Source organism: Thamnophis sirtalis, unplaced genomic scaffold (genome assembly GCF_051295495.1).
Source record: "Thamnophis sirtalis isolate CommonGarterSnake01/CBP01778 unplaced genomic scaffold, rThaSir2_p1.2 scaffold_7, whole genome shotgun sequence".
Taxonomy (NCBI): Eukaryota; Metazoa; Chordata; class Lepidosauria; order Squamata; family Natricidae; genus Thamnophis; species Thamnophis sirtalis.
Window position 1 is genome coordinate 6,088,643 of NW_028261387.1, and position 21,738 is coordinate 6,110,380.

At 40.7% G+C, this 21,738-nt stretch overlaps 1 protein-coding gene across 2 annotated transcripts in view; it reads left to right on the forward strand.

Annotated features, from left to right (window-relative positions):
- The window catches only part of DPH5 (diphthamide biosynthesis 5), a 48,112-nt gene that overhangs the window by 17,755 nt on the left and 8,619 nt on the right, over positions 1 to 21,738 (forward strand). For both annotated transcript variants that reach the window (XM_087719230.1, XM_087719231.1), the window contains exon 5: positions 14,696 to 14,816. In XM_087719230.1, the coding sequence (XP_087575356.1) occupies positions 14,696 to 14,816 (121 nt within the window). The remainder of the gene's footprint in view (positions 1 to 14,695; positions 14,817 to 21,738) is intronic.

Sequence of the window (21,738 nt, forward strand, 5' to 3'; positions counted from 1 at the left end):
CGGTTCGCACCTATTCGGTAGAACCGGTTCGTCAAATCTACCGAACCGGTTAGAAGAGGTTTTACCAGTGGACCCGGAAAGCAGGCCACACCTACAGAAGGGGTTACAAAAATTGCCACTGAGACACACACACACACACACACACACACACATACAGAAAGAGAAAGAGAAAGAAAGGAAGAAATAAATAAATAAAGAAAAAAAGAAAAAAAGAAAGAAAAAGAGTGAGAGAGAGATGAAAGAAAAAAAGAAAAAAGGGACAGAGAGACAAAAGGAAGGAGAGAGAGAGAGGGAGGGAGAGAAAACACATGGCCGGCAAGCCACTCCCACCAGGTCACATGGCCGGCAAGCCACTCCCACAAAGGAGGCCACACCCACAGAGTAGGTTCCAAACTTTTTTGAAACCCACCACTGATTCAAGGGTATTCTTGTAAAGAAAAGTGATTTTAATAGTGGACGTTTTCCAATATATCAGCTTTCCAGTTATCTCGTTTACTAAAAAATTTTTTTAAAAAAACGAAAAGAAGCTAAAATATAGGTAGTCCTCCGTTTACGATTCTAATCGAGCCAGGAATTATAGTCACAAGTCATTGCGTCATTAAGCACATCATAACATGACCCAATTTTACTATATTTTTGTGATGCTCATTAAGCAATTCTGCAGTCAATAAGGAAGCCATTTTTCTATCATAGATGTTAGTTTGTTTGTTTTTGGCAGAAATAGGAAGATAAGGCCAGTTTCAAATAAAAAAAAATGTTGCAAATTGGGGTTGTTTAACTGTGGGACACTTCCAAGTATTCATAAATCTGGGCCACTTGCCCAGTATCCAAAATGTGATCATGTGACTTACGGGAGTGGCTCGGCCACCAGAATTTTGAATCTGGGTTGTACCAATGTTTTGGGTCCATTGTAATGTCAACCGATTACTAAGCAACTGGTCATAAGTTGAGGACTACCTATAACAATTTTACCCGGGGTGAGCAGTTTGGCCAAGAGAGATTGCTACACCCGAGTATGAGCACTGCATTACAGGTAGTCCTCAACTTACAACCACCATTGAGCCCAAAATTTATGTTACTAAGTGAAACATTTGTTAAGTGAATTTTGCCTCGTTGTGTGACTCTTCTTGCCACCGTTGTTGAGTGAATCGCTGCAGTTGTTAAGTTACTAGCACGGTTGTTAAGTGAATCTGGCTTTCCCGTTGACTGCTTGTCAGAAGGTCGCAAAAGCTGATCGCATGATCCCAGGACACAGCAACCCGTCATAAATATAAGACGGTTGCCAAGTGCCCGAATTCTGATCCCACGATCATGGGGATGCTACAAATGTCGTGTGAAAAATGGTCACATCACTTTTTTTTCCCCAGTGCATTAGTAGAACCAAGATGTTTCTTAATTTAATGACATCCTTTCTGAAAATACAAGCAATTTACGTGTCTTAAATCCCCAACTCAACCCAGACCTCATAATTAATACGTACTGAAACCTACTCTTTCACTGTTTCAACCTCAACCAGCAAAGCTGCCTGTGCAAAATTCATACACTTATTTCTAACAAATACTGTGGGTTTGGTGTCTTTCCAGTGGCGTTCTCCATGAGCAATCACCAAGAACCTCTATATGAGGCTTTACTTTTGAGGTAGCTTTTGACAGACACAAATAGGATCCTTTCGGTTTCGTCTGGCTGCAGAATTAGTGGTTTAGATGTGCCCACCTATGGTAAAAGCTGGTAATGAAGGGCAGTTTTTAGAGCTATTGCAGGAAACATTATTTTTACAGCCTCTTCCTAGAAACAAATTCATGCAACACAGATAAGAGGCACTCGGATGGATGTGTGTAGGAATTATGTAGGTTTGTACAATGCTTAATGGAATAGATATAATATGTGGAATTCCCCTAAAGCCAAAAGCAAACCGTGGCACAACAAAACCGCGCTCGACTAAAGCGCGCCCGATTAAACCGCGTCGCTGACGTCATCAGCAGGGCGACAACAGCGATCGCGGAGAAGGAAGGGCGCTTTAAATAGCGCTTTGAAAGCAAGCCGATTCAAGTTAAGGTAAGGGTTAGGTTTAGGGTTAGGGTTAGGGTTAGGGTTAGGGTTAGGTTTAGGGTTAGGTTAAGGGTTAGGGTTAGGTTTAGGGTTAAGGGTTAGGATTAGGTTTAGCGTTAGGTTAAGGGTTAGGGTTAGGTTAAGGGTTAGGTTTAGGGTTAGGTTAAGGGTTAGGGTTAGGGTTAGGTTTAGGGTTAGGTTAAGGGTTAGGGTTAGGTTTAGGGTTAAGGGTTAGGATTAGGTTTAGCGTTAGGTTAAGGGTTAGGTTTAGGGTTAGGTTTAGGGTTAGGTTAAGGGTTAGGGTTAGGGTTAGGTTAAGGGTTAGGTTTAGGGTTAAGGGTTAGGATTAGGTTTAGCGTTAGGTTAAGGGTTAGGGTTAGGTTAAGGGTTAGGTTTAGGGTTAGGTTTAGGGGGGTTAGGTTTAGGTTTAGGGGTTAATTTTAGGTTTAGCATTTACAGCGTGCTTTTTTCTCCGCGCTGTTGTTGCGCTGTGATGACGTCAGCTACGCGGTTTCGTCGAGCGCCCTTTAGTCGAACGCGGTTTTGTGGTGGAACCAAGCAAACAACTGAGAATTAAACTTCCCGACATCAGCTTTTTGGATATGAAGGTATTTGAAATCAAACCTGCAAATTTGAGTGATTATGTGGCATCAAATCATTGTTGTCTCTTGGTGACAATGTTGACAGAATTTCTCCGTGACAACCACCTGCAAATTAGGGACATCTTAAAACTTTCTACGGATAAAAACCGGAGCGCAATTTGACCCAGAAAAGGAAATTACTGGTTGCAAAAGAAGACAGAACTTGCATCCTTGGAGTGATAAATTGACGAGAGAGTCTATTTCTACAGAGCTAAGACGCTGCCTTGGTCATAATTATTACTTTTTACCTGGTTTTAAAGGCCCCAAATCTGTGTATCAGGGAGCATTTCAGGTTACTAGATAAAATGCTACTGCAACTGAATGCAGATTTGCCACATCAGTGACCTTATGTGAGCAAAGTGATAGCTGGATTCTACATTTTCCATGTGTCTGGTTCATGTTTTTTCCTCTTTCTCCTTGTGCTGTGGAATTTCAAGCGCCAAACTATCTATTTCCATCAAAGAGTTGGCTGTGATTTTTTTTTTTGTGATTTTATTGAGATTTGTAGGCCGCCCTTTTCCCTGAGGGGACTCAGGGCGGCTCACACAAAATCGGGGAAGGGGAGATACAGACAATAACAAAGACACATATAATAAAAACAGTAACCAACATGCATTCATCATTCGGGAGGGGCAACTATCTTCATCCCCAGGCCTGACGGGCTAGCCAGTTCTTCAAGGCTGCGCGGAAGGCCTGGACGGTGGTGAGGGTACGAATCTCCACGGGGAGTTCGTTCCAAAGGGTCGGGGCGACTACTGAGAAGGCCCTCCTCCTTGTAGTTGCCAGCCGACACTGGCTGGCCGATGGAATACGGAGGAGGCCCAATCTGTGTGATCTTATTGGTCGCAGGGAGGTAATTGGCAGAAGGCGGTCTCTCAAGTATCCAGATCCACTACCATGTAGGGCTGCAAAGCTTTACACTGTCAGGTTCTATTTTAAGCGTCTTGTGAGGAGTTTTTAACTATTCTGTGAAGTACTTTAGGACTAAATTCATACAAGAAAGTGTTGTGGCTCAGCAGGAGCCGTTGGAGCTGCCACCAGACTCCGACAGCGAGGAGCCCTCTGAGTCAGCTCTGGAGGATGTGGAGGACCCTGGACAGGGTTCCGACTCTGAGCAGGGCACAGAGAGGCTGGTTGGCCACCAGGAGGCACCTGAGCCTTGGACCAGTGGGGAGGAGACAAGGGAGAGGGAACCAGAGTCCAGTAGTGAGTTGTTCCTGGATGCACGCCATCGAAGAGCTACTAGGCGTCAGGAACAATTACGCAATTACAGGAGATAATTGCACTCAGCTGATGGTCATTAGGCTCCTCTCCAGACTATAAAAAGGCTACTTGTACACACGGCCCTCTTTGCAGAAGTCAACGCAGGATTGAATGTCGGAGGACATTACTGTGAGCTTGGCAGGCTGGATTGCTGCCAGGCCTTATCTGTGTTTATTGCTGCCTGAGTTTGTCTGAGTTGCTGCCAAGGTTCTTATCTGTTTGTTCTGCTTGCCTTTCAGCCACCGAGGTCTTGGTCTCTTGCTATTAAAGTACATTCCAGTTAAGTTTGTCTCGGCATTCGTTACTGGACGGAGGAGGGGGTCAGAACAGTTATCTGTCATGGAAGTGACTCACAAATCATTGGAGGTCTGCTCCATTCAGTCAGTGTAGACCAGTCACAGTGGTTAGGGTGCAGTACTGCAGCCACTTCAGCTGACTGCTAGTTCTGCAGCTGGGCGGTTCAAATCTCACTGGCTCAAGGTTGACTCAGCCTTCCATCCTTCCGAGGTGGGTAAAATGAGGACCCAGATTGTGCGGGCAATATGCCGACACTGTAAACCGCTTAGAGAGGGCTGAAAGCCCCATTAAGCGGTATATAAGTCGAACTGCTATTGCTATTAAAGTACATTCCAGTTAAGCTTGTCTCGGCATTCGTTACTGGACGGAGGAGGGGGTCAGAACAAGAAAGCATCATAGCTGAGGCAATATTTTAAACTCACCATCTCTTAATGATATAAAAAATGGTTTCTCCCCCCCCCCATAACACTCTTAAACTAATTTAATCCATGAAGAATTGTTCCCACTACAATATCATATAGCGTAAGCTCTGTGACGTAAACCAGACCAAGAATAGTCTCCATGAAAGCCTCAATAAGATGAGCCATTGTAACAAGAATTTTGCAAGTCTGATTATGCGTGGTCTTGTTCCTTGCTTACACTCACTCTGAATTGCAAGTTGGGAGTGGGGTCAACCCAAGATTTCTTTACACATTCCCTCAAGCTATGTTTAAACTCCTTGTTGTTTTGTTAAAGAGTTGCTTGACAAATCAGTAAAGTGGTTGGCATATAAATTTTATTATTTAAGTAATTTAATAGAAAAAAAGATCAGTCCTCTCTTAAGTTAAGGCTGTAGCCTTTGCTTTCTACATATGTTTACTCAGTGGTCATTATTTATTCTCATAGGTGATTTCAAGAACAAGGATATGAGATAGGAAACAGAGAGCGAAAGAGGGAGATTCATGCGAACAATATATTCCAAACTGTTCAGTAGAACTTCTCTGAAAATATGTCTAGACTGTGGTTAAGTATGCTTTCCTGTTACTCTCCGGTAAATTAAAAGTCCACCAGGTCATTCTGGTGTAGGGGTCATGGGGTACATTCTCAATTTACCTTGCTTCTATTTGCCCTACAGGTGGAAAGAACACCTGAGCAGAATATCTAGCTCAAAAAAAGAAAGAACTGTTCTACATTCTTTGCACATAGAGCCGAGGTGGCGCAGTGGTTACGGTGCAGTACTGCAGGCCACTTCAGCTGACTGTTATCTGCAGTTCAGCGGTTCTAATCTCACCGGCTCAAGGTTGACTCAGCCTTCCATCCTTCCGAGGTGGGTGAAATGAGGACCCGGATCGTTGGGGGCAATTTGCTGACTCAATTTGCTAAAAATCTGTAAACCGCTTAGAGAGGGCTGAAAGCCCTATGAAGCGGTATATAAGTCTAATTAATAATAAATAAATAAAAATTTGTTCTTGCTTAATCACATAATTATTTTTGGTGCCTTTGAATTAGTGTTAAACTCCTGGCAACTGCCCAGACCAATCCCTGTAAGGGTTTGTTGACAAGATCCTAGAATTATAGGGCTAGAAAGGACTTTGGAGGTCTTCTAGTCTAACCCCCTACTTAAGGCAAGAGACCTTATTCCATCACAGACGAATGCCTGTCCAATCTTTTCTTGAAGACCTGCAATGATGGAGCATTCACAACTCCAGGAGACAGGCTGTTACATTCATTAACTGCTCTCACTGTCGTGAAATTTCTCCTTTAGTTTCATGTTGGATCTCTCTTCAACTTGCTTCCGCCCATTGCTTCTTGCCTTGATGCCTAAGAAAGGCTTAAAACTCACAGTCTTGTTGTTTCTAGCTTGGTGCCTAACCGTTACACCAAGCTAGCTTTTACTTGTGGGAAGTTATCACCCAGCCCTCTCCCAGAAAGATGAAATATCCTAGGAAATATTGAAAAGGCAGAATATTTCTCTGGATGTGAAAAGAGACGTGCTTTGAAAGACAGAATAGTTGCCTGTAGCTTCCTGCCCATCCCCACTGTTAATGGGCCAGGCGGGCCCACTTTACATAATAAAGACTTCACCAGTGGCTACAGAAAGGCATGATAATATTGGTCCTTTACTCAACTGACCACATGGCATCTGAGACCTCATCCATACCTGGATTCAAAACACAGCCTAGAGAGTAGCACCCTTGCATGGCCCCATGGGAGTCTGACAACCAATCAGAATACATTTCTTACACAGGAACAGGAAACAGAGAGGTGGGACTGAACAGGTTATAAAAAGCCTAGCAAGCCCCTCCCTCAGCCCTTCTCTTCTTCTCCACCAACATTGAAGGATGTGATCACCTTTTCTGTTCAGGGCTCAAGCCACGTGGTCCTGTCCAACAATAAACCATCTTTCCAAGCAGCCTCCATGTCTCCAGTGTCTTTTCCCCCCACTTGGAGCCGAACCCGGAAGGACATTTCTTTCAACATACTGAAGTGTAATATTTAAGAATGTACAGTTCTTTTATTGCACTGTAACTTTAATATATCTATGAATTACGGATGGCTCTCTCATTTTCATTTTTTTTAAATTTTCCTTTCCACTCTTAATTCGCTGCCCAAATGTTTGGGCCACACCTTGAAAATGTGCCAGTTTCTTCCTTACCAATTGAGTTGGGCGCGGAGAAGAGTTGCACGAATACCAACGATAGATCAGCTCCCCCCTTTTTAAAAAAAAAAGGCATCCAGCTACTCTTACTACAGCGAGGACTTGGGGAGGCGTCGAAGAGTTAAAAGTTGCATGTTTGACCTTTTCCCCCCAACTTGAGTAACCTTTCCCCCCCCCTCTCCTCACGTTCCCGGCAGGGCAATTTGGCTTGTGAAACGCAATATTCTGGATTGCTCATTCTCATTCGACTTACCCAACTGTCGGGTTTAAAATATGTACTGTTTCAAGAACCATCTGCAGAGCAAACTGTTCTAGGAGGGTTGCGAGTGAAGCAAAATGTTTTGTGCAAAAGACAGGCGACCGGTTCATTGAGCTTATCACATCGCAAAGAAAGGGTGTGAAAACGTTTTTTGAGTGTAAGAGGTTGCATATCTTCGGGGCAAAGTAGTCGGGATGCATTCTGGCTGTAGCGGATAAGGCCTCAGACAAAGGAGTTAGGCCTTGAGGCAAGAGTGGCGCCTCCTCCTTTCATCCCAGCTCATCCATCCATTCTCACTTCCGTTCAATTCCTCTCCAGTTGCTGGCTCCCTCTGTGCAATCCCCTTATTCTCTGTTGCCAGGAGGAAAAGTAAAGATGTTGGCAAGAACGCGAAACCGCGCACCTGGGGAGTGTCCAGAGGAGTTATATCCAACAATGCTTCAGGTAGCACATGGGCTGTCTACAGGCGCAGCACCTTACAGCTCAGTTGTTAAGACTTGCTGTTCCTTGTTCAGTTTCAGTTCAGTTTATTGTATTTGTATGCCGCCCTTTTCCCCCGAAGGGGGACTCAGGGCGGCTCACAACTCGAACTGGGGAAGGGGGATACAGACAAAAATTTAAAAAAACAAACAAACATAACAATATATAATTTAAAACTCACAACAGTCATACCATTCGAAAGTATGGTATGACTTGTTCGGAAGTATTTACAAAATGCCACCGAGAGAAAGCCTGCACACCAGCTTTCTCAGATCAGCGCTGATAGCTGTAGTCCAAGATCACATAGCAATAGCAGTTAGACTTATATACCGCTTCATAGGCCTTTCAGCCCTCTCTAAGCGGTTTACAGAGTCAGCATATTGCCCCCAACAACAATCCGGGTCCTCATTTTACCCACCTCGGAAGGATGGAAGGCTGAGTCAACCTTGAGCCTGGTGGGATTTGAACAGCCGAACTGCAGAACTAGCAGTCAGCTGAAGTAGCCTGCAGTGCTGCATTTATCCACTGCGCCACCTCGGCACATGGTGATCTATAACTCTATTTTAGAATTAAATCAGGATTCTCTCGATGAAGTATAGCCCTCCAATTTTATTTTATTTTTAAAATGTTTTAACAAAACCAAAGAGAAAAAAAGAACAAAGCTGTAACAAAAAGAGGTGTGTGTGTGAATATATACTGTAAGATTTCCATGTATAGAGATAGGCTTATGAAGCTCTGCATACAGGATGATACAGGAAGTCCTCAACTTAACGACCACGATGGACCCCAAAAATTTATGTTATTAAGTGCGAAATTTGTTAAGCGAGTATTTGCCCCCGTTTACAACTTTCCTCGCCACATTTGTTAAGTGAATCACTACGGTCTTTAAATTAGAGTTTGAAGACTTTTGCCTCGTCCATAAGAGTTTTGCATAAGTTTTTATATTAGAGCAGTATCTTCTTCTACCTGGCCATTGCAATGAGGGCTGCTTCATGCATTATGATACATCTGTGCATAGCTAAAGTTGTTTCTTTTTTTTTTTTGGTTCAAAAGTTTTGTTTTATTTTAAAACAAACATTTCATCATTCCTCAATCAGTAAGACATCGAAGTACAATTTTTTTTGTGTGTCAAAATAGTTCTAGTTTACCACCAAATTCTTGTCTAGCCTAATGTATACCCCTCCCTCCCTCCACCCTCCCCCTCAACCCCCCTCCTTCCCCCCCCCGACTTCCCAGAACCCGTACACGGTATGGATTTTTAACAAACACAGTCTAAAATCTATTGAGAAAAAAGAAATAAAGAAATTAATGACATTCTACATTGATCTTAGCTTCTTCTTGCTGAGCTAACTTTTAACAGTTTAAATCATTTCTGATCTTAAGCATAGGCTAACTGGAATTTCTTGGTCCCGTATTTATTTTGTACATAGTCAATCCATTTTTTCCAGTCTCGTTTATATCTCTCATTTGAGTGATCTTTAAGATATTTTAGCCATCTCGGCTAAGTTTGTAACTTTCAATGTCCATTCTTGAATTGTGTTGTTTCTTGAATACCAATTCAGAAAAATGACTTGTTTTCCCGTGCTTCCCATCCTTACAGCCACTTCTTCCCTCTCCCAGATTTTTAATATTTTAATGGATGGAAAGTTTGTGTTACGTTTGGATTTTTAATGCAGTTGTTTATACTGCTGTCATTTCAGTTTAGATCTCTTACTTGAGCATGCTTTTCATAAGGTGTCTGTGATATGAGAGCCAATATTATTTAAATAAACAATTAAGGTCAATGAATATTACTAGTAAACATACCGTATTATAACCCTGCGTGTATAGATTGCAGGTATGGTTCCTAATAACGCCTTGGTGAGTTTTAAAAATTTGCACAATGAGTAGTAGTTGAGATCCACTCTTTTAAACCAGGAAGGCAGATTTCCCTACATTAAATTCAAAGCCTAAGATTCAAAGCAGTGTACTTGCATAACCTGTTAGTACCGTAGTTATCCAGTGGCTGCTTTAGAACTTATTCCACCTTCAAATTTACTCAGTTATTTTTATTAAGAATCTTAATTTTATTCTTTTATTAATAATTTTCATTTAATCCCATTATAAGGAATGGAATATGGGCTAAAGAGATACCTGTTTAACGATCTGAAGAGTTATTAAATTTGTTTCTACCTGGTCAAGGTTGCAAGTCACTTCCTTATATATCTCTATCTTATATATCTTTCTTTTTCTTTATTGTTTACTTACTTTTTCCTTCTTCAGCTTTTCCCTGCAATTTTTTATTCTTTCTTTCCATTCTATTTTTCCCTCTAAATTTTATTTGTATTAGCTTTTACTAATTACAACAGTAAAAGATAATACACACTAAATTTAGAGAAAGAAAATAGAATAGAAAAAAAATTAAAAAGTGCAGAAAAAAGCAAGACGGAGGAAAACTAAAATGAAGAATAAAGAAAAAGAAAAGATATATATATATATATATATATATATATATCTTTTATATATATATATATATATATATATATATATATATATATATCTTTATATATATATATATATATATATATATATATATATATATATATATATATATCTTTTATATATATATATATATATATATATATATATATATATATATATATATATATATATATATATATATATATATATATATATATATATATATATATATATATACATACATACATACATACATATATATTTGTGCTGATAAATAAATAAAGGGAGACTTTATAACACAAATATAACAAAGGCAACAGTAAAAATATTGGGTTTCTGTCATGATGGACTCTTGTGATGAGCCAATTGACAGATAATGGAAGCTGTTAGCTTCCTCCCATAATTGGGGCATACCAGGGGTTGTGACACTATATATATAATTCATTCAATGAATTATTCATCATTCATTCATTCATTCATTCATTCATTCATTCAAATTCATTCAAATTCATTCAAATTCAATTCAATATATGGAAGTGTGATCTTCCTCCCATATTTGGGCATACCAGGGGTTGTGACTTTAAATATATACCTTTCACCCTGGCCTGGCTGATAAGGAGTCGATCCCTGTAGCTCAATGGTTAACACATCTGCCTAAGAGGCAATAGAGCACAGGTTCGATTCCCAGCAAGGGTATGGCTAGCTGATGAGAGCTAAATAGCTTGAAATAGATCTATACTAGTCTCCCTTTATTTATTTATCAGCACAAATATAACAAATGTAACAAAAAGGCAACAGTAAAAATATTGGGTTTCTGTCTGGATGGTCTCTTGTGACGAGACGACGAGACGAGCCGAAGGACAGAGAATGGAAGTGTGATCTTCCTCCCATATTTGGGCATACCAGGGGTTGTGACTTTAAATATATATATATATTTTATATATATGTTTATATATATATATGGAAGTGACTTGCTTGACCACAAGTATAAACAAATTTAATAACTCTTCAGATCCCTAATCAGATATCTGTTCATCCCATATCCCATTTCTTATTTTAACCTTGATCAAATAAACCAACTTTATATCTTCTTTTTTACTTCTCACTGTCTTGTTAATTCAATCAAATATCATAGGATTTGATTTCTTTTCAATTCTTCATTATCTCATTGCATAGATTTTTCCATGGCATTTAAGAAGCTTCTTTTGTAAATCCAACATTATCCAGGTCATTTTCTTGGTTTATCATTTATGTTTAATTTTTAAAAGTTCAGCAAAGTTTGTCTATCTAGTAAAGTGTCCTTTTCCAAATCATTATCTTGGACTGTCATTTGTAGTTCCACCTTTCCCTACTTTATCTTTTCAGATAAAATTTGTTTCAAATTGCTCACTCCTTCATTAACATTTTTTACAGATACTGTAGTGTATCCATAGAAACAGACCTCATTACTAACAGTGTTGATATTGTAATCACTAAGGTTTGGTTTCATTTTTCAAAGATCTCCTTCTACATCTCTGATAACATTTAATGTCATTTTGCAAGTCTCATTATTAAATGACATTCACATTTGTATTTTCCCCCTTCTGCATAAAATCTTTAGTCCCCTCTAGTGTCCAGTTTCTAAAATCATCACTTATCTTTATGTTTTATTTTGACGTCTTGCCATAAACAGAATAGCATTTCCCACAAGAAGTTGTTTGTTTTTTTATAGTTAATTTCAACATCTTTCAGAAAAAGTCAATATTATAATTTATCTGATCCTTTTGATCCATTCTTAGATCAAAAAACTTATTTAACCGTTTGCTGTTTATTTCGGGCTCTGTAAATTCTTAACCCTGTCATTAATTTTTCTTTTATTTGGAGTCGAAGATAAACTCAGCTGATGGAAACTTTTCAACTTTGTCCTTTCGAAGATCTCTAATAGTTTTAAGATGGCTAACGGGCAATTTCTGAAAGTGATTTTTAAAAAAATGAGGTTTGTGAACTTAGTTTCATTTCAAAGACTCCAACATAATTTCAAACAAAATGGTTGGTCCAATCATCCTCCCCCCGCCCTCCGTGCTCAAAACCATGGAAAATTATTATTTGCAGCAGTGGTGAAATTCAATTTTTTTTTACTACTGGTTCTGTGAGCGTGGCTTGATGGGCGTGGCAGGGGAAAGACACTGCAAAATCTCCATTCTCACCCCACTCCAGGAGAAGGATATTGTTAGGGTTAGGGTTATTAGGTTGTTATTACTTGTTTGTTGAAGGCGCGCTTTTGTCGGCGCGCTGTTGTCGGCGCGCTTCTGCGCTCATTCGTCGGCGCGATTTCTAACTCGTGGTTTTCTCGCCGCGGTTTCGTTGGCGCGCTTTTGTCGAGCGCACATTTGTCGGTGAACCGTCTAAGTGCTAATTTCAAACAAAATGGTTGGTCCAATCCGTGGCACGACAAAACCGCGCTCGTCAAAATAGCGGTGATAAAATCATGTCGCTAAAGCCGCGACGTCATCACCGCGCATCATCACCGCCGTGACAACAGCACGGCAACAGAAGGGTGCTTTAAAACGGCGCCGCGGCAGAAAGCCGATTTCAATTAAGGTAAGGGTTAGGATTAGGTTTAGGGGTTTGTTTTAGGGTTTGTTTTAGGGTTAGGGTTAGGGTTAAGGCTAGGTTTAGGGTACTGAGTGCTTGGGAATGCTCAGATTTGCCCTCCGCGATTATGTCATTGCGGTAGAGTCGCGTTTTTCCTTAGCGCTTCGAACGGCGTGAATTAATCTTCGCGCTTATGTCTCCGCGGATAAGGGCTTTGTGGATTTGTGGTGGAACCGGTCCAATCATCCTTCCCCCCCCCCCCCCGGTGCTCAAAACCATGGAAAATTATTATCTGCAGCAGCGGTGAAATTCAATTTTTTTTTACTACCGGTTCTGTGAGCATGGCTTGATGGGCGTGGCAGGGGAAGGACACTGCAAAATCCCTATTCCCATCCCACTCCGGGAGAAGGATATTGCAACATCCCCATTCCCACCCCACTCTGGGGCCAGTCAGAGGTGGTATTTGCCGGTTCTCCGAACTACTCAAAATTCCCGCTTCCGGTTCTCCAGAACGTGTCAAAACCTGCTGAATTTCACCCCTAGTCTGCAGTCTCCTTGTGAGAAGCAGCCTTCAGTGCACGTGTTGTTCTCTTGTTGTCGTCTTCTCGGAAAACGTTCCAAGGAACTGATCTACCCACCGGATCCTGGGCCCTTGCCATGGGTGCCAATTCTGCTTTCGAACAGCTGTCTTCTGTTCACCATATTTCCTCCGGAAGCTCCACTCAGTAACTATTTTTTGATGGGACTGAAAAACCCAATACCATCTAGTATTAGCAGTTCCTTCTTTTTCTTCTGTGAGATTGGTTGGGTTGAGACATAGTGACTGATCCAAAGTGATCACAGAAGTTCATTGTGTTTTAAATTGTAAATCTTTGTATTTTAAACTCTTCTAATATTTTTAAAATGTTTTTATGTAAGCCGCCCGGAGTCCTTCGGGATTGGGCGGCATACAAATGTATTAAAACCTTAAACCTTAAAATAGATTTGAGCCTGATTCTCTCTGGCCCTAATCCAATTTTCTAAATCCTAATACTTTGCATTGAGACTCTGTACTTATGCAGCTATCCTATTTTAAAATAGCACTAGCAGACAAAGAAGAAATTGGAGCACTTCCAGTACATGTGTAGAACTAATTTCCAAAAACATCTCTAGCCAATGCATTTCCGTTAGTTCCAGACCTTGCTTTTCACGTGTAGCAATAGCAATAGCAATAGCAGTAGACTTATATACCGCTTCATAGGCCTTTCAGGCCTCTCTAAGCGGTTTTACAGAGTCAGCATATTGCCCCCAACAACAATCTGGGTCCTCATTTTACCCACCTCGGAAGGATGGAAGGCTGAGTCAACCCTGAGCCGGTGAGATTTGAACCACTGAACTGCTGAACTAGCAGTCAGCTGAAGTGGCCTGCAGTACTGCACTCTACCCACTGCGCCACCTCGTGACCCATCAAAACCGCGTGCCACAAAAGCGCAGTCGACGAAATCGCGTATGTGACGTCATCACAATGCGACGAAAAAGATCGAAAAATTGAAATAAAAATTAAATTACAGCAAGCCGATTCACATAAAGGTAAGGGTTAGGTTAAGGGTTAGGGTTAGGGTTAGGTTAAGGGTTAGGGTTAGGTTTAGAGCGTTAGCGTTACGTTTAGCGTTAGGTTAAGGGTTAGCATTAGGTTTTTCGTTACGTTAAGGGTTAGGTTTAGGGTTAGGTTTAGGGTTAGGTTAAGTGTTAGGGTTAGGTTTAGGGTTAGGTTTGGGGGGGTTAGGGTAAGGTTTTCGCTTTATTTTTACATTTTTCGATCTTTTTCGTCACGCTGTGATGACGTCACATATGCACTTTCGTCGACCACGATTTTGTCGTCCACGGTTTTGTGGTGGAACCATAAAAATAAGTATAATTCAATGATTCTTGTACATTTGAAAAATCCCACAATACTAAATGTTTATCACTGGTTTTTATATTACTTTATGGGTTACAGTATAATGGTGATTAAATATTTTTTTCTTTCCTCTCTCTCTCTCTCCTCCTTTATAGCTCTATAACTTTGGAGAAACAGTTTCTATTGTATTCTGGGGAGACACATGGAAGCCTGAGAGTTTTTTTGACAAAATTATAAAAAACAGAAAAAATGGAATGCACACTCTATGCTTACTCGGTAAGAAACATTTGCACCTGGTATTTATTGATTTAGATATGATATCATTGTGAGATTTTAATAATTCAAGCAATTGAATTGGGTGTCTTTTTTAATCGCTCATACATCACCCAGAATTTTTGCATTGCACGTTTGACATAAATATGCTTTATCATGCTTCATCGGTGAGAACGACTGCACTTTTGAAAATAATTGAATAGTTCATCCTTTCTGATCAAATAAGAAGTATTAAATAAGAGCCGTGGCGACACAGTGGTTAGAATGCAGTATTGTGGGCTAATTCTGCCGACTGCCAGCAGTTCGATCCTGACCAGCTGAAGGTTGACTCAGCCTTCCATCCTTCCAAGGTCAGTAAAATGAACATCTAGATTGTTGGGGGCAATATGCTGAGTCTGTAAACCATTTAGAGAGGGGCTGTAAAGCACTATGTACAGTATATAAGTCTAAGTGCGTGACCCGACAAATGCGCGCCAACGAAACTAACATCTCCAGGGAGAGGGCCACATGGATATCTGGGTGAATATTATTCCAAAGGACAGGTGACCTGACAGAGGAAACACATTTCCCAGGTCCCAGTAGGTGGCAGAATTGGTGTGGCTAGGCATTATAGTAGTCCCATTTGTGAGGTGACTGTTCTAACCCCCTTCGTCCCACACCAACACACTCCAAGCCAAAGATAAGTTACAGCATTTAATTAACAGACAGGTCCTTGGCAGCAAACCGGCACAGACAAACTAGGCAGCAATCCAACACAGATAAGCCCTGGCAACAATCCAGCCTACCAAGCTCACAAAAATGTTCTCCAACATTAGTTTCTGTGTTGACTTCTGCAAGAGGGGCGTGTGCCCAAGCAGTCTTTTTATAGTCTGGAGAGGAGCCTAATGACCACCAGCTGAGTGCAATTACCTCCTGTAACTGTTCCTGACGCCTATTAGCTCTTCGATGCCAGGCATCCAGGAACAACTCACTGCTGGCTTCTGGATCACTCTCCCTTTTCTCCTCCCCACTGGTCCAAGGCTCAGGCGCCTCCTGGTGGCCAACCAGCCTCTCTTACATAATATAAGTAGGCCTGAATAGTAAAAAGTTGCAGTGTTCCCTTTAACATTTGGAAGAAGTAGAAGTCTATGCAGTGGTGGGTTTCAAAAATTTTTGGAACTGACTCTGTGGGTGTGGCCTCCTTTGTGGGAGTGGCTTGCCGGCCATGTGACCTGGTGGGAGTGGCTTGCCAGCCATGTGTTTTCTTCCTCTCTCGCTCTCTCTCCTTCCTTTTGTCTCTGTCCCTTTTTTCTCTTTTTCTTCATCTCTCTCTTTTTCTTTTTTCTTTCTTTCTTTCTTCCTTTCTCTCTCTGTGTATCAGTCAGTCTGTCTGTCGGTCTGTCTGTCTGTCTGTCTGTCTGTCTCTCTCTCTCTCTCTCTCTCTGTGGCAGTGGTGGGTTTCAAAATTTTTTGGAACCTCTTCTGTAGGTGTGGCCTGCTTTCTGGGTCCACCTGTGGAACCTCTTCTAACCGGTTCAGTAGATTTGACGAACCGGTTCTACCAAAGAGGTGCGAACTGGTAGGAACCCACCTCTGAGTCTATGTCTCCCCACTCACTAATTCCCTAATTCTAAGAAATGTGTACCCCTTTATCTAGCACAAAGCTGCAGAGAAACCTGAGTCTGAATAACAACTGAATATTGCAGAGTCGGGAGTTTTAAATTGCCCCAGAATTACATTGTAAGAAGTTTTAAATTGCATTTAAGAGGGTCACACAAATGTGCCTCCATTATTAGGGAGGTTATCCTAGAATGTCTTAAAAATGTTTAAAATAAAAGTTTTAGCAAGGCCGTCCCATTACTGGGATTGCTAAACTACTTACTGATCCTGCTTCTGAGTTTCAACAGTAATATGATATATAGGTTCCACCACAAATCCGCGGTAGACTAAAGCGCGCTCGACGAAAGCGCGTACGTGACATCATCACAGCGCGACGAAAACAGCACGCTGTGAGTGGTAAATTTAAAATTAACGCAAAATCCTTACCCTAACCCCCCCCAAACCTAACCCTAAACCTAACCCTCGGGCGCGCTTTAGTGGACCGCGGTTTTGACATGGATATATAGAGATTAGCATCATCTCCTGTAGAGGGGAAACAAAAAGCATTATTATTATTTCTGATATTTCTCTTATTTTCTTAAAACTAATCAATGACTTGGCTTGCAGAAAAGGAAGCAGTCCAAAAGGTTTTATACCTTGGCACAACTTTTTTAAACAAAAAAAAAATTTCCGCAGTCTCTTCAGACAAAATTGGATTTAACATGTAAGCGAGAGAGACCTACTACAGAGCCATACAAACACACATGGAATTGTTATCAGATGGAAATTGGACTGATGTAATTAGCTCGTTCAGTGTTCTTTAAATACTAGGGTTGGTTTAACTGCAGCCTTTTCATTGACCGTAGATTGGTGGTGAGTTCTTTCAAGCAGCCAACAGCCCTATGATCTCGGTGGCTTTCCTTGATTAGGAGCCAGGAGTTCCAGCATTGTCTCCCAAAACCTCTTTAAGTCCAAAAGCAATTTTTTTTTCTGCATGTTTTGGAAAGAACTGAATTTTGTCAGCATATAATCAGTCAACATGACTGCTGCAGAAATTGGTCTGGAGATAATTTATACACTGGGGGATTGACTGGAATTGTTCCTCAATTATTGAAATGCTGTAACTATCGAAACTGCACAGATGTTGGCCATTTGGAGTGCGTTTTCAGAGAGCGAGAGAGAGATTTAAAATTGCATTTCTTCTCTGTGATTAATGCTGAATGAAAGAAGATGCCACAGTCTTTCTGTATACGATGCCCTGCCCAGCACACCTCTCACTCTCCTTTCTTAATACTTCCATTCTTAACGTGTTTCCATTTTCTCTACTATGTGAGTTCTCCCCTGGTGCTCTCAGGTGTGTCAAATTTAGATTCTCAATCCTCCAAAGGGCAAAAGATTAGGGAAGATTGAATCTGCTTATGGGGTATCACGGGTGGGTTTCAACCGGTTCGCGGCGGTCCCTGCGAACCGGTTGGTCGGCGAACCCGGAAGTAAGTAACTTCCGGGAACGGCGAAGGGCCCACCCGCGCGCCCACGCTCCTTACCCGGTTTTGACGAGTTCTGCGCTTCCACGCATGCGCAGGATGCATACAGTGCCTGCGCGATCCTCCAGGAGCAGCTGGAGCATCGCACAGACGCTAGTACGCATGCGTGCGCCGTGCGGTTGGAACGGGGCGAGAAACCCACCCCTGTGGGGTATGGTTTGTTACTCATAAGCACACAGACACCCAACACAAACACCTCTGTGTTAAAAATATTGAGGAAAATTACTTCAGCATTTTATTATCTTTGCATAGAATGCCAAGCCATTCTAGGATATCCATTTGTAAATAAGTCACAATTGCCTGGGTTCATGTGAAGTGCTCAGCTGGAAGCCTGGTGTGCAAATTACAGTTGCTTGGCCCACACATCAAGATCCAAATGTATTTTGGCTTAGCTTAGTGTATGAATACAATCATTGATTAATTCACTTTGTCATAGCAAAAGTTTCATATCAGGAATGTTGATATGTGTAAGAAATATGAATAGCTGGTTAAAAATTAAAGTGCATTTATGAAGTCATTGTATATGGAAAATGAATTAGATCCAGAGTTTGAATGACTAGAATAAAATAAACACTGGATATAAATGGGACTAAAATATAGAGAGAGGGCAATTCCATTCTTACAAAAAAAACAAAAAACAAGCTTGGAGTGTTCTTTAATTCATTCCGTGTTTATCATCACATAACATAACTTTGGGTGACTCACAATAAAAATCCATAAAACAAGTCCAGTAATTTCACTCACAAGCAATTGGATAAAGCTACCATAAATAATCCATTGTAATCTAACAAAACACAGTGCTTCTTTAAAGACTGCCTTCTTTAAACCTTGTGGGAGGAGACTCGGGTAGCCATTCCAAAGGAGTGGGGGAACAAGGCCACTGAGCGAATGTGCTCCTGCAGATTCTTTCTATCTATCTATCTATCTATCTATCTATCTATCTATCTATCTATCTATCTATCTATCTATCTATCTATCTATTCGTCTGTCTATATATGTATCTATATATCATCTTTCATATCTATCTACTTTCTCTTTCATATCTATCTACCTATCTATCTACTTTTTCTTTCATATCTATCATCTATCTATCTATCTATCTATCTATCTTCTCTTTCATATCTATCTATCTACTTTCTCTTTCATATCTATCTACCTACTTACCTATCTACTTTTTTTCATATCTATCTATCATCTATCTATTTATTTATCTATCTATCTATCTATCTATCTATCTATCTATCTATCTATCTATCTATCCGTCTGTCTATATATGTATCTATATATCATCTTTCATATCTATCTATCTACCTACCTACCTACCTATCTACTTTTTCTTTCATATCTATCTATCTATCTATCTATCATCTATCTATCTATCATCTATCTATCTATCTTCTCTTTCATATCTATCTACCTACCTACCTACTTTTTCATATCTATCTAATCTATCTATCTACCTACCTACCTACCTATCTACTTTTTCTTTCATATCTATCTTCTCTTTCATATCTATCTATCTACTTTCTCTTTCATATCTATCTACTTTCTCTTTCATATCTATCTATCTACTTTCTCTTTCATATCTATCTACTTTCTCTTTCATATCTATCTATCTACTTTCTCTTTCATATCTATCTATCTATCTACCTATCTACTTTTTCTTTCATATCTATCTATCATCTATCTATCTATCTATCTATCTATCTATCTATCTATCTATCTATCTATCTATCTATCTATCTATCTATCTACTTTCTCTTTCATATCTATCTATCTACTTTCTCTTTCATATCTATCTATCTATCTACCTATCTACTTTTTCTTTCATATCTATCTATCATCTATCTATCTATCTATCTATCTTCTCTTTCATATCTATCTACTTTCTCTTTCATATCTATCTATCTACCTACCTACCTATCTACTTTTTCCTATCTATCTATCTATCTATCTATCTATCTATCTATCTATCTATCTATCTATCTATCTATCTATCTATCTATCTATCTATCTATCTATCTTGAAGTGGGAGAGCCAGAATCATTCTCTCTCTGATTGGAGTGCACAAGTTAGGTGGGTTCAGATAATCCCTAAAATACCCAGTTCAGAGGGTTGTAGAGTTCATACCTGTTGGGAAACTCTCAGCCAGGCAAGGAGGAGGGAACATGCAGGGAACTCCCCTTGAGTCCTCGCACAGCCGCAAAAGGCATAAGCCTGACCCCATCTAAGTTCCAAGCAATTTGGGGAGATCCATGGATTATACGTAGAATACGATAAAGTGGCGGACTTGAACCCCTCACAAATGGATCAGATTGCTTGCTCCTGACAATACCAGCCCTTTCAATTATGTTCATAAACTATTGGAGGCCAATGCAATATCTACAGCTTCAGATTTTATCTTTCTAAAGTGGCTCTCCCTGGCCAAGAGGCAGGCAGCTGATGGAAACAAAGCAGCCCTTATATTTGCATCCATGGCTCCCCCTCATAGCTCATCCATACTACTTAGGCTTAATAGGGTATCACGTTCAGGAACTAATGATCTGAAGGAAGTATGACACCCCAATATGTTTTTTTCTTCTGGAAGATAAGATGAAAAAAACGTCAAGTATGTAATTGATTGCTTCAACCTTAAATCCCATAAACACACATTTGGTTCCAGATGGTACAGCTTGAACTTATTAAAGTTGATGTCTACCTAACAGACTTCAGTTAAGATTGGTACCCAGGTTGAAGGCAAAAAGAAATCTTTTTTTAATTATGAAAAATGGAATGTGTCTTACACACTTGAGTTAGAGACTAGCAGCAATTCATCCTCCAAGAGTGGACTCTACGAAGCCAATCCAGGAGGATGTGTCAGTGTAAATCCTAGTAATAGCAATAGCAATAGCAATAGCAGTTAGACTTATATACCGCTTCATAGGGCTTTCAGCCCGCTCTAAGCGGTTTACAGAGTCAGCATATCGCCCCCACAGTCTGGGTCCTCATTTCACCCACCTCGGAAGGATGGAAGGCTGAGTCAACCTTGAGCCGGTGAGATTTGAACCGCCGAACTGCAGCTTAGCAGTCAGCTGAAATGGCCTGCACCCTAACCTCTGTGCCACCTCGGCTCCTAGTATCGGAAGAAGTCTGAGGAAAAACATCTCCGAAAGACAGAATCTGCTCATTACCTTTAGAGTGGTGGTTGGGCCCCCTAAACAGATGACTGGTAAGATGGAAAAATGATTAGGACTCCTTGGAGCAATTGGTTGACATTATCTGAGATCCTGAATGCCAACCAGTTTGTGAAAATCACTGCTTGTTATGTACTAATATTAGTTCAGTAGAGATACTCTGGAAACATTTGTTTTATTTTTCATTTCATTTCATTTATTGAATTTCTAGGCCGCCCAATCCCGAAGGACTCCGGGTGGCTTACAGAAATGAAAAATTATTTAAAAAAAAAGAATTAAAACAATGAGACACAACAAAGTTAAGAAAAAGCACGACATACACCCAATCAGACGGGGCTGGACCACCATCAAGGGGTCAACAGCCCCAGGCCTGCCGAAAAAGCCAGGTTTTAATAGCTTTGCGGAAGGCCATGAGAGTGGGGAGGGCCCGGATCTCTGCGGGTAGCTCATTCCATAGGGCCGGAGCAGCAACAGAGAAGGCCCTACTCCTAGGTGTCGCCAGCCGGCATTGTCCCGCTGAAGGCACCCGGAGAAGGCCCATCCTGTGCGATCTTATTGGTCTAAGGGAGGTATGTGGCAGAAGATGGTCTCGCAGGTATTCAGGTCCAAGGCCATGTAGGGCTTTAACCA